Below are 14,578 nucleotides of genomic sequence, written 5' to 3'. Positions count from 1 at the left end.
TCTTGAATTTATACAGCGATCGCGAAGCTTATTCTGTTTTAATTCAAAGCGACGGAAATCATATTTTTAAACAATCGCTTGTGCCGCCAAATTCGCGAATGCATTTGAATTCAAAGATTTTCTTTAAAAAAAAAAAAAAAAAAAAATAGACTAAACGGATGATCGAGCCGAGTTGCACTCCATTTCATGTTCCGGTAGTGGACACCGCAGAATGCCATTTTGCAATTTTACGATTCCGATAAAAGGGCCGGTTATCCATAACCGAAGCGAATGAATCGTTTCCAGGTAACATGCCGGTTGTTTAACGGATTCCAACGCTACGAATCCGCACAATTAAGTTCCGCTTTGCGCTTCTTTCGCCTCTAATTGCTCGATGAATTTCCAGTCGCGCGAATTCACTCACAATTTTCTGCCCACGAGATTAAAAGAAAAAAAAGCAAAAGGAATATAGAGGTGTTGTTGCAACGAGAAAAGAAGAAGCGAATCCCGACGTTGTTTTACAAAGAGCGTAAATAATAAGCGAGCTCGCGAAATATTTTAATCGTATAAATATGTAAAAGAATTAATCTCGGTAGTTTATACGAGTCCGAATAGAAATCCGCAAATATTAAATTAAAACGCTCCACTTTCGTTAATTAATTACACAAAAATTTAATTTGATAAAATCACATTCCCTTACTCACGTTTATGACGTTTCTCGATAAAATATTTCCCGATAACGTCATATTAAAAATGTATTTTGCATATATTATCGCACTTTCAAGTGCAGAAAAAAAAAAGACTCGCAATCAAGTGTCATTTCAAAATGATACCACTATCTCGCACACCATATACAACACTTATATGGGAACGCTTTTACCAGAAATATCGGGACGTAGAAAGTTTAACGTGAAAGATAACGACTAAGATTTAGAAAGTAAAGCAATAGAAAAAGTGTCGCGCGTACTTAGCGAAAAAAAAAGAAAGGGAAATGCAATACAAAAATAAATTCAATCCAAAAGGCGTGTCGTAGATACCTGTTCAGGTGGCGTAAGACTCGTGTCAGATAAGAACTTTACAGCTGCTTTAGTCATTTTGTTTCGCGACATGAAGGCACGGTAAAGTGACTGCTCGTAGTCAAAAGCCGCGATAGAAAGAGAACAAGAAAGGAATCACTTTACTCGCTCGAACGGTTCGGTTATTGTGCTTTAGATACAATCTCCGTGATAGAAGACTCGAATAACTGCAGGATATCGAAGTTCCACTTCGAGTTTAACGGCAGTCCCAAACGTAGTGATAAGTGGCCTGCGAGTGGCCTATTAAAATTATGTTATTAAGCTTAAAAAAAAAATTTTAATAATTCTCTGCGTGCTAGATAGGAAGTACGTTTAAAAGACGGGACGCGATGAAGAGTTTCTTGACTTTAACCGAGTAACCGAAGCCGATAATTCCGTATTTATCGATGACCGCACTGTTGCGTGCCGGCCTCTCTTTGTTTAAAATCGCTTTTCGTGAAATCTTCGGATACGTCCCTGTGTGTGGGCCGCGACAAGGTCCTGTCACAACGCCCCCGTGCTTTTGCACGGCGCGCTGTGACCACACGGTGAATGGTATCCCTTACGCGCGTATCGACCTTTTCGCCCGAAATGGCAAGACCGAGGGTATACCTCGCGCCGAATCGGTTGCCTTTGATTATCCGTGCTGGGTGAAGTGATTTAAGTAATTTTTTTTTATTTAATGATACACCGGTTGCGAAAAAGAGATCGTCGACTAAGTCGATGCGGTGGGCATTTAATCTACGTTTCTATTTTTTTTTTTTTTTTTTTCTATATTTTACTACAAAGTAAATCTGCATCTTTGACTTCTTTTCTTTTATTGTTTTCTTAATTGTTATCTATTATAAAAATTGATTCCTTTTGTACAAATTTACGAGACGTGCACAAAGATGCACCTCGTCTTGGGATCTGTTAAAGAAATCCAGTTTGGATATCGCGCTTGGTGCATCGGTCTTTATACGGTTCCTTCGAAGGAGCACGAAAACGAGAGCTCAATCCGTAAATGATATAAGCATGCATAGTCGTTCATAATGTAAGACAGACGTTGCCCACATATTTATCGAGATTCAAGGGCGCTACCACTGCAATGATTTTAAGGCGTCATTCACACTGACGAGACCCTCCCAAGCTAATAATCGAAGGAGTTAATGGATGCGATTTCCATTCCACCTAGTCGTGACCGATATTCCTCTGCGTCTGTTAACGAAAGAACGCAACGTCGACTTCTTATGCAGACTTTTCTATTATATTTTCTTGCATAAATGATATCGCTTGTGTATTTTAACTAGAGTAATTAACATTGCCTACAAATTATAAAACGATTGCTTTCTATATCTTTTATTAAAAAACCTAGAAAAGAATTTTTTTTTTATTTATTAAAAATCGGAATAAAATTTTAAATTGAAAGTAAACATCTTAATGTCGAGCTATCACGTAATGCAAAATAATTTTCCAATGCTTAAAATAGGAACAAATCGTAGGTATTGTGTGCTGAAATTCTCTCGCAATTAAATTACGGAGTAATTCACTCTTCATTAAAGACTACTCTTTATATATCATCGTCCAGTGTGACGTCTAGAATTTACATATTTATCCACCACTTGTCTGGCATACTTACATTTATCACACAACACCCACATGAGAAATATCAGCGTATCGGAAGGCCGCGTTTCCTCTCTCGACCACGGTGCGCGTGCAAAAAAAAAAAAAAGAAAAGAAAAGAAAAAGAAAAAAAAGAAAAAAAGTGTTACAGCGCGTGAAGAGTGGCTTTTAAGATCAGCTTAAGCGCGACGGCGTTTTGCTTGATGATCTCGCGCGCGTCACGTTCACCTCGATTTACAAGTCAATCGTTCCCAGAATGTCCTGCAAAACGGGGGCTGCCGACAGATCCTTCTCGCCTCTCATCAAATCGTCGCCGTCGTTTGATTATCGTCGCATCCGTTCGCGGCCTTCGGTTACGTGACAAATCACGCCGGATCCGGGTACGGCCGAGAGCGCGCCGCGCGAAAGAAATGCTCTAATTGGATTTACCGCGGGCGACCCGTTAAGCATTTAGCGGTGCACGTCACAATCGCGCTCTGTGGCCCCGGCTCTCTCGTAATATAGCGGTGACTCACGCGGCGTTCTCGTTTCATCGGAGAGAACGGTGATCCCGGCACGGCGCGGCTCGACAGCACTCCGAAATCGCCGGCTTATCAATATTAAAAGATCTGAATATATCACTGCCGAGTTATGAAAAAGCATTAAAAAATATTTTTATATTTACGGTATATTAAATATTTTCATCGTTTACGTTCTCGAAAATTTCGCAGCTCTTTTCTTTTTATTATTTTTCCTTTTTTTTTTACGGAAGCTCTTCACCGCGTTTTCATATAATACGGCATGCAATAAATGCTGCGCTTAGTTTAATTGATAGGGATTATTATTCTTTTGATAGTATTTCAATTTTCATCGACCCTTTAGGTTAATAAGAAATCTTGATGCGCGGAATTTTGATGCTTACCCAAGCCATTTATCTAAAACATCACTTAAGATAAACCGTGATGATGTACGACAATTCCGAAAGCATGACAGGCATGTTATATTGAGTTATTTCATCATCTATTAAACGTAAGAAGGAAAATAATAATGTTGTATTAATGTCTTTTTTGAGAAGCTCTTATAACAACTGTAATTCCGGTCGGGTAAAAGTACACGCTTTGCTACCGACTAACCAGTAACTGCTTTTTATTGGCAATGCCGTTATGCCGTTTATATTGCGAAAAACTTCTTGGCGGCTGTCCGAGGTAGTCCGACGTAATGGATGTATCTATTAAGGAACGTATCGCGTTCTTGGAAATGATCAAAATCGTATAATGATTAAACACTTTCGCGTTTATTTACGTCAATAATTTATCGTCTCCATAAATAAAGCTCGTTTAGTAAAACCGCATGTGCCACAGTTGAATTAATAAGTTGCAGATAAATTGCGGCTGTCAATCTCGTCTTAATATATATACAATATTTTTTTTTTTTTATGAAAAGATCAAAAAATAAATGAGCAAGACTACCTTTTCTATATTTCGAAAAACCCACGAATACGTATCGATCAGATTCACATATAAATACAGGGCAATGTTTATGAGCCTCGCAAATTTGTTTATCTCTTTTTATCTAGATAAATTATTATTTCGTGACTTTAATCACGCGGCGACATCGTAAAGCAACGACAAGAATCTTTGCATGAAATTCGGTATTATCCAGAGCCGGCATTACAGCGCTCTGTAAATTAGATGCTTTTATAAACGATTCAATCACAACTCACAAATACGCAAAAAATATAATTGTTACATAAAAAAATTTTTTAAAAAGAGACTAAAGAAAATAGACAATTTCAAACAGCGAAACGATCACGCTGTAATTCTTACAACTGGAAACACTTTGACGTACGAACATTTAATGCGTGAAATTCAATACTCTTGTTCAGGAAAATAATAAAATAAAAAAATAAAAATTTATTTCTGTGCTTTTTCCTTTTATACTTTCACATTTATATTTTTAGCAGAGTTCAAACAATTGTTATTGCGCAGTGCTACCTGTGACCTTTTATTATAAAAGCTGTCATCACGCTGTAGCATTCTCGAATACTCGAAAAGATACTTGGAAACTGGATTAATACTCTGTAATATTGAAATCCAATAACGAGCTCGATCACGTATAATGCTCGTTTGCGCTGAAATCGCATGTACGCGTGGTGGTGTTCAATGTAAATTGATCGCTCGTGGATTATTTCGGCGATTTAAAAAGTTATTAAATAGCAGAAACGACGATACAAAGTATTATACAATTAAATAATCAAATAATTGACATTTAAATGTTTTGCATTTAACTGTGCCGATCGAAGCGATATTTAAAAGATTTAACAGGCCTTTTTGCGCCGCTGTTCGATTTTCCGAATTTATTGTCTAAAAGCAAACACTAAATTGCGAAATGTAGACCATTGCAATACTCTGATCACACATCATATATTTTAGAAATTTCCGCCCGTTTTATTTCCCTCCCGAGAGCTAAAAGTACGTACGCAGTCTCTAGATCTCCGAGGGAATACGCAAGTATATACCGGAAGTGTATGATTATCATAATATCGCGATTCGTGACAGCTGCAAATCAAGAAAGGACGAATTCTCCGGTGGGTAGCCATCGTCAATGCGAAGACAAACATTGACATTGAGTCGAGACGTAATGATGTCACTCGCGCGGAAGTGACATCATTTCTTCGACTCCTTGATTCGACCCACGAATAATTTGCAGCTCGTCCAGACTGACCTTTATTTAAGCCGCATTTTTGCATGCATCGCGACTGCTTAACATAAGCGACTCGTCTGAAATAAATGTGCACGTAATACGAGAAATTAATTTAAATTTATACCGCGGGATTGATTCACTCTTTCCAAGAATTTTTTTGCGAAGAGTATTCTTTTTTTCTTTCCCTCCCCCAAGCACATATACCTAAGTGTTTTCGTTTATCTACTATTTTTATAAATGAAGTTACAAGCTCGTCAGCATCATACAGGCTCGAAAGATTGAATATGAGATAGACTTTGTAGAGATATGTCTGGCATAATAATTGATGGGCTCTGAATTTTTTTTTCTTTTTTTTTTTTTTGCGTTGAAACCATTTCGCGATCACGAAAAAAAAGTTGCAGACAAAAGTGTAAATTTTTAATATTGTGAGATCGCAATAAACGAGGCACAATTATAAATTTACATAATATCACTTCGTATAGGCCCATCCTTGAACCACTGAGACCGAGATTAGAGCTTTCAAAGATAAAGTCTGCGTTTCTCCGCATTGCGATTGTGATTTTTCATCGCGACTTTTCAAGCCGACTCTCGCGAACCGAGTTTATGCTAGATAGATGGCGAATCGCCAAGGCGCACACAACAGCTTTCAGTTTTTCTCTGTTCTCTATCATTTCCTTGTCACGTTTTATCACTGTCTCCTCGTGAGATTAGTTTGCGATACAGTTGCAATGCTATATTGCAACTTCGCGCCGCTAATGCAACAAGACTAACTCGAGCATTAATAATCCCAATCGCGGACGAGGAAAAATTTATTAACGCTTTGTCGATACGGTTGAATTAAATTAAATCTGACGTAGTTACGATCGCACGTATATCGATGTCTGCCGTTTACTTGTCATATGTCATATTACTTTCGTCACTAGCTGATCGTTAAATTTTCCTTCGATTTCCGCCGTATATGTATTCGTGTACTCTGGATCGTTCAACAAAAATACGATTCCCCTCGCAGGATGAACATAGGACGGAAATTGCAGTATCAGAAAGAAACGAAGGAAAAAAGAAGACTCAATTTCATGGTTTCGTCTCGATTTCGCGTGAAAAGATTCGATTTGCCGATGCTTTGATGTTGAGTAAATCCTGGATAAGTGAGAGAGCAATTACTATCCCAAAGGACTTCGCATCTTATACGCATTACAGTCAATCAAGCAATTGAGAACCGGCAAATACGATATGTATACCGTAAAACGGCTGATTGGTTCAGTTCTATGTCAACGTTTAATTATGAAAAGAATTATCGTTTGTTTGTCGATGAAAAATCGAAGAAGGGCTTACGGATTCCTTTTAAAGTCGCTTTATTATCATAGAACTTTTCTCGAATTTTATGTACAAGTTAATTTTAAATTGGTAATTTAGATTTTCACCATGTTTCAACTTCCGCGTATTTAAAAATCAACGAGGATTGCAAGGACCTGAGGTCCTCCGACACTGGCATTCCCGAACGATTGTGTCACGCGTACCGATAGACTTTCGGCTTTGTATTTTAGTACTCTGCGCACAGATACTGCCAGAACGCAGTTGCACGATGTTTGTTACGTGTGAGAATGCATCCGAAATGATCGCGTTAAATCCACGACACGTGATATACGTGATTTGGCGAAGGCCAAACAATCGTGGAACGTAAAAGAGACCGTGCTGCGCGACGTCATTATCAACACGGTGTGTTTCGCTGATAATCACACGATGTGATATTTATACGTACAGATGCAAACGCGTAATACGTTTTTTATATCCTTGAATATAATGCGTCGACGAAAACCTTTGGGCTAGTAATTTTTTTTTAAATAAGAAATTAACTACATTCTTCAGGATTCTCTGCGGAATTAGCAATATATTATTCTTAAATTTTTAATTAAATTCTCAACAAAAGAAAAAAAGAAAAGAAAAAAAAATTAAAGCTTTTGATATGTTTCGTAGGTTTTTCGATCATTTTTATTGGAATCCGCAGGTGGATACAGACACTCTGTTGGTTTATCGGCATGTATAAAGATTCGCGTGCGTTTAATCAACCAATGTTCATGATCGGAATGCCGTGCCACTCGGTCGCTATATTTAGACACGCAAGTTTTAATTAAGTACGCGAGAACCTATCGTGTATATGAGGTGACGGCCCAACGAGAGAGGTCGGGAATCGATATTCCCGATAGCCGATAATTCTGACAATTGTAAGAACCGAAACCGTGAGCGGAGCTCTATTCGTGTATTTAAATCGAATTTTATACATATACGAATAAACGCTGGTATTCACGGTCTATTTTCATCATTATCGGTTTAATTAGAAGACCCGGTGATAAATTAATAGATTGCAAAACGACTATAAATTCAGCCGCGTGGTAGTAATACAAGAGCTCATACATTTTAAATGAATTCCTTGCACGAAATTACGACAAAATGCTAAAACATATACAGACGTAACTGAATAATAACTGCGCTTCAGAGATAATTCATTTGCATTCGGAATCAACATGTTTTTAGAATGCCTCCACGCACAATGGTAATCAAAACTTTGTAAAAAAAATGTACTTTCGAGTAAAATCCTCGATTTAATTATCATGGGATGGGATTAGATAAGTTATATAAAATTACGTAGTTTCAGATTTTAAAAGAACGGCTTGGTTAATTAGAGTTTAACGTCATGCGGTTTTAACGCCGAGGTCGGCCCTCGCTTCCCCATTTACGTTATTACGCATGCAATTCTACAAACTTTACGAGATTACTGCTTCTCGAAATAAAACACAGTACCAGTAATTGTTAGAAATTCTAATATCCGCGATCGTTGCATCAGTGGTTACGATTGGCTTACTTCTAAACGCGTGGATCTTATTTATAACATTTAATCAAATCGGTAGATGCAGATAATTTAATTTTTTTTTGTTGAGCTTTTATCACGAAGCTCAAGATTATTTCGTTACGACCTTTCGAGATGTGTACGTACGTTTGTCGCGAGTGTGAAAAATAGTGTCGGATCCTCAGTTAGATTACGTAAAAATGAGACATCGCATACGTATTTTAGCGTAAATTGCGAAGCCTGTAGATTTATCGCAACGAAAATACCGCGCAAGAAAATTAACTTTTAAACTACAATGCTCGGCAAAAATATATTCAAGGGCGGCGGGCGCGCTTTTTAAAGGAGGACAGACAGAGTCGTAATTCGCAAATTATGCGATGACGGTTAACGTGCTTATCCACGGGGCAATTGAACTTTATTATGTTAAATGACCCTAACGCAACCGAGAATGACGGTCATACTGTTGTTGTAAAATAATTTAATAACGCGTTCCCTTGCGATTTGTGAAACCAAACGGGGTAGAAATTATATGTAGTGCTATTCGAAATAGCAGTTATGTTTTTATAGTGGAGTTTCATAAATTGTCAACGCATAGTGCGAACTGTGTCAGGACATCGTTTTTCATTATATCGATGCAACGGTAACGTAAGTGCTGAGATAAAAATAAGATCTTAACTCACCGCTAGATATGCACAATCTGAATTAGTTAGCAGCAAGCTGCGATTCGCTGTCCCGTTAGTACGATTACGTAGACTTACCTGTAACATAAATGGAAAAGGAAAATTTTATCTCTTGGTTAGAAGTAATCAATGTCACTGCAAATTATTTAGTCTATTAGAATAATCAGCTAATAACATTAACTCTCGGATTATCTTTTTACGGATTAAATGCCGTAGCCCGGTTTAGCCGTAGGTATAGCTTAAGATTCGCGAGACACGCGTAATTAACGAAAATATTTCTAGTCCTCTAATGATGCGGCCTACTTTTTCCGAGAGACTATAGAGGAAAAATCGGTCTGCATTTCAAATTAATCTCAATTTTCGAGAAAATAGGTTTCTAGGCCGAGCAATAAAGAATAGCATTGTTATATTTGATTATCGTATTACGTGAGAGATTCAAAAAGAAGTTACCATGCAATGTTGCGAGTCTGAAAAATTCTACATTCACTATTAACGAAATAAATCTAAAATTCTTGTCTCCTGTGAAATCAAATTCCCGCTTTGTACTACGCGAAAAAAATTTCACAAAATATTCGTGATTCCGCGAGAATTTCACGGTGCTTGGTTAAGACAAATTTAAGCGTGGTATATTCTGCCATATCTCAAAACCGAGACACAGGAAGACAGATAATCAGCTATTACTACGGTGGCCGTTTCCGGCCAAGCATCGCGATTGCAATTAAACGCGATATATGAGCAATGTATGAGGCACATTTCGCGTTAATGCGCGTTAATTTATACGCAAGATGGTGTCGCGTTCTTTTGATTGGCCAGAAGAAAAAAAAAAAGCTAGCTGTGGTCGCGCATATAGTCGTGACAGGTAGAAAAAAAATTGCATCTCAAATATTCCACAGAAATATGATTTTGATATGTTACGCAAATATTTAATCAAAAACGACGTATGTTTTCGTTTTAAATATTATACTAGACATTACAGAGCGCGCGTCATTTACTTTTGCTTCTTTGACGTTAATGAAAGTTGTTTTACGTTTAATAATTTTCAGTTATTAATATGGATGTATCTTACATGGTACTTTTTTTTTTTTTAATTTAATTTACAATCAGATGTTAATTTTATATTAATTTCTTTAGAATACTATAATATGATAACTTCAAATAATTTATCTATTTTATCATAATTGACGAATACCGCGACCTTCCGCTAGTTACAAATGTAAGGTAATATTCGACGTAGTATTCGGTATAATATTCGGCGTATAATTTTTTTTATCGCGCGTTAATCGCGCGTAGGGGTGAGATATGTACACGAACAAAATTCGGACGGTTTGGGCGACCTCGCGTGATTTTGGCATTTCGACTTTCGTATTTTTTTTGCTGGTGGTCGATAATCAAAATCAAGTCGTTGCAAATCAAAATTAAATAGACATTTACTCTCGCGACACGAAATTGACATCGCGGAAAGGCGGCAACAGTCGAGCAACAATAACATTTCTACATCGCTTTTTTAAATAAAAATACAATTTTTTTTTTTTATATTAAGTAACACAATAGTTGATGAGTTTATAAATCATCGATCTTTATTATGTCCCGCGTGTAAAACATGTTGCTCGAAGTGTCGTGCGGATAGCAGATGAGAAGACAAACTCCTCTCTTGCTTCACTGTTTGTCTGAAACAATGCGCGCGTGGGTTAAACTTATCAAGCTGTCTTGGTAACGTCGAGAAAAGGATCTTCCTGCGTAACAACTGTCATACACCAATGATTCTCATTTCGAAATTCTATCGTCAAATATGACGGCATACTAATCATTTACTCCAATCGTTATTTATTAAATAAATTTCTTGTTAACCAAATAAATGAATGCACGTAACGTGGAAATTTAATTTGATAGGATTTATAAAGCAGATATGCGTAAAAAAAATTTTGGTCCTTAAAGTACGCAATTTTTTATATACAGTAAATTAAAGAAAAAAAAACTTTTTGTGCCACAACTTATACATAGTTCCTTGCCACGTTTATCGAACAGTAATTTTCATCAAGCATTCCTATGAGTTGTTTTTAATTTCAACTCCTGTCTTAAGCGCAAAGAAACCTGATCTCTCCTGGGGCAATTTCTGCGCGGAACCATGTCTGCTTTCAGGGCCAAGAAAAACGAAGGGGGAGAAGGGAAGCGATCGCGAAGGGTGCAGCTTAGATAACTGCTACAGGGCGCGGTTGATGATTATTCTTCCAAGTCAATACCGCAAAGTATAAGCTTACTTTTACACAGTTTGCACCCTATTCCAAAAATTCGAAGTTTTTTAATAAATAACTAAACGCGTAAATAAATTTTTTTTTTTTTATCAAACTAACATGCTTTTTTAATCTGAAAAATGGTGTTTTCCCCATACAGTATTAAACGTTTCGCTTAATTTCACTAACAAAGTACATATTAAAGTATACAAAAAAAAAAAACGCCGTGCGTTTTGTACCAAGTTTCGAGCTATTAAGAATATTGATTAGAAGAAGTTATAGATCGACTGCTATATCGATTTCGTCGAAATTTTAGAAGATAGGATTACATCGCTGAAATAAATCGCTCTATATATTTTCAGTGGAGTATAAATACTAAGTATACATATATGTATACGTATATAAAAGCGAATCTTCCAAGACTAAATAAATTTCTTATCACGCGAGCAATTACGATTTACATTATCTTCAGGTGTCGATGTACATACATAAATAGAATAATTTTCCAGCTCAAGCAAAACATATTATTTTCTATATTTATCCCACTTCGGTTATGAAACTCATAACTGAAGCTAAACTGGCTACTCTAATTACGGTGCTTATTCGACATTAGGCAAGCATCCCTCAGGAGTTTCGCGCAAGTCTCGGAGGATTACAAACTGCCGGTAGTCACGCGATCTCGGCTGACCGTGTTACACGCGATAACAGCTCCACTGTCGTTTTCGCAAAATAGCCTGACGGTCTGAAAGTGTGTAAAGATTCGAAAGGAAATCGAACGTCCGCCGAAAAAGCTGCGACGCGACGATGATCGCGTATTGAAAAGCCTATCGGTCTGCGTAAAACGGCTTATTTTCTCTGCAAATGTAAGAAATCGAATGGCTGCGAAAAGAGATACGCGTCGTTAGTGAACACGAAACACTTGGAAGCTCTGCATAAAGCCGGGCGTGGCCTTCGCGCAAGGATAAATCTCGTTAGGTGGAACTGTCACTCCCCGTTTCCTGTTTATAGCGTTACGTATCACGAGCTTGCTTTGGGCGCCGATCGCGATCAGTACGAACGAGAAAATAGCGCTACGGAGTGGCGCAACACGCGGGAAACGTCGAATCGCGGTGGTACGAGCTTTGCAGGGAAACATATTGATTTATTAACGGCACTTACTGCGACGCCCGGCGTGGCATTTTTGTTGTATACATATCGCACACGTATCGCTGCTAACAATTAAAATTTTTATTCGAAAATCCGTGACGGAAAAAGGCGCGCGCTCTTCTAATTATTCGATGCCGCGACACTTCAAATGCCAACCCGTCTAATTGTTGTCAAATATTTTCTAACATTCAGGACACGACCGATATGCATCCGCGCGGCAAATGACGCGTAACAATAACGCAAAAAAAAAAAAAAAAAAAAAAAAAATAGACGGCGCTACTGCGTGCTCGAAGCGAAACCGCAAAGGCGTACTAACTATCGATAATTAACGTCTAACAGTCTGGCCGCTGTTTATGAAAACCCGCCGGTTACCTGGCAGCTGGCGTTTCTTCCTTACACAGGAAGGTAAGCGCCGGTCCTACGGTTCCTTTGAAATGAAGAAAGAATCGCCAGCGAAGCGTGACACGGAAGCTTCTTATTTTCATATAAGAAATTCCCCGAGTTCCTACATGATACATAAAAATATATTTATAGTCTTACGGACACGTGTAGCACCGTCCCACACTTACGCCCCCTTCCCACCGCTGTAATACCTGTAAAAATGCGTATTTCACGTGGCGCTTAAGTTCAAAAGAATGCAGCGTGGGCAAGGGATTACCCTGCTTTCTCTCTCGCGACTATTACGAAGTCACCGTCACCGTAGAAGTTCGTCTCTTGCGAAACGTCATCATCCGCAGCCAGCAAATTTCTTTTGCAGGCTGCGTCGCTCGAAATGCTGCTTCCGCACATCGATGCACAATAGAAAATAGAAAACGGGGAGATAATATCCGAGCATTCATATCTATATCGAGAACGAAATCCCACTTTATGATACGCTTAAAGCTGGAAATACTATTTCCTTCATTTACACGTAGCCTGACAATTTCAATAATTTAAGAAGCCCGTATCGATCCGAGATCGTCTTCGTGTTCATTAATATTTTTACGTGTACGTTGTGATCCCCACTCGACGAACCGCGCTGCCGAGTAACGTCGGTACTTGAACCAGAGTTCTTCAAGCTAAATCTGAAATAATGAGTGCACGTGATTAAATCAATAGTCAAATGATGCGCGATAAGCCTGTCTTAACAACGCGTTAGAATTGCCAAGTATTTTTATTGCGAAAAATAATGCCTCGGCCTGCGATCGATCCCGGGAGCCTCCCGACATTCCGTGATGGGCGTTTTTAACCAATTCGACCATTAAGACATGTAGTAATATTTATCGAAATGGTTAAAGACGCCCGCCCCGGAATGTCGAGAGGTCCCGAGCACGATCTCTGGCTGAGCCAATATTTTTCGCAATAAAAATTCTTCACAATTTGAGCGCATTATTAAAATGTTTATCGTGCATTATTTGATTATTCATTTAATCGCGTACATTCATGATTTTAACTGCCGTTTTAAAGAGAGCCGCCGTTCTGAGTATCGGCATCACTCAGTCGCACAGTTCGCGAATTAAAACCACGATATATTACGTAAAAATATTAATAAGCACGAATTCCTTGAATTACTGCAAATAAATTAAATTACAAATTAAAACGTGGGCTTATAGTATATGCTATAAGAATTTTGTGATGTATTCTAGAATAAGTTTTATTGTTAAAAAATATTTAAAAAAAAAAAGAGCAATTACCGTGTTGTTTTTTCACGAAAAACGATTTTTTTTTCTCGTTTCGGCTACGTACACGTCAAATACAAGTGTCACTTGGTAACGGGTTTGGGTAAACGATAACAATTGATCTAACTGCATGCAGCGGCACGTGTGTTGCGTCAACGACGATACGCGTTTTATGTTTTATTTGCAAATCGTATAACTTTCGCGCAAATAACAGTTACGGCAGCTACCTAGTTTGTCAAAAACAGACATAAAATTTAAATAAACAATCTTTGATAACTAACGAAAAGAATTGATTAGCTCGCTAAAAGTTAACAACAAATTATTTCGAGAAGAAAAAAAAATAGATGTATTTAAAACACAGTATAGATTGCATAAGATTTACGCGTGTGTTGTTTCATTTCGTGTCTTTGCTTCCGTTACGCGATCAAACAAAAGCCGGGCTTTACGATCATACATTATACCCAAACAATTCCTTGTTGCATCGTTAACTTTAATCGCCAGCTCTCGCTTTATCGTACGAAAGAGCGATGAACTTTACGATCCAGATGAACGAGGATATCGAACCACTTTTCGACGTATGCGTCCCACCTCGTGAAAGTCCAGCGCACGGTAATGCGAAACCGAAAAAGTCGCCGGCAAAAAAGCGCCTATACGCGAATGAGTTCCACGTTGCTTTCACTCGGGTTTAAGATAAGAGCGG

General features: G+C 38.0%; 1 protein-coding gene across 3 annotated transcripts in view; it reads right to left on the bottom strand.

The window, feature by feature from the left end:
* Lmpt (four and a half LIM domains protein limpet) overlaps positions 1 to 14,578 on the bottom strand; it is a 92,109-nt gene that overhangs the window by 71,516 nt on the left and 6,015 nt on the right. For 2 of the 3 annotated variants that reach the window (XM_070662563.1, XM_070662564.1), the window contains one exon: positions 8,844 to 8,921. The exons of the other annotated variant lie outside the window; for it this stretch is intronic. In XM_070662563.1, the coding sequence (XP_070518664.1) occupies positions 8,844 to 8,921 (78 nt within the window). The remainder of the gene's footprint in view (positions 1 to 8,843; positions 8,922 to 14,578) is intronic. 3 annotated transcript variants of the gene reach the window in all.

Source organism: Cardiocondyla obscurior, linkage group LG10 (assembly GCF_019399895.1).
Source record: "Cardiocondyla obscurior isolate alpha-2009 linkage group LG10, Cobs3.1, whole genome shotgun sequence".
Taxonomy (NCBI): Eukaryota; Metazoa; Arthropoda; class Insecta; order Hymenoptera; family Formicidae; genus Cardiocondyla; species Cardiocondyla obscurior.
This window is presented reverse-complemented; position numbering and strand designations above follow the sequence as displayed.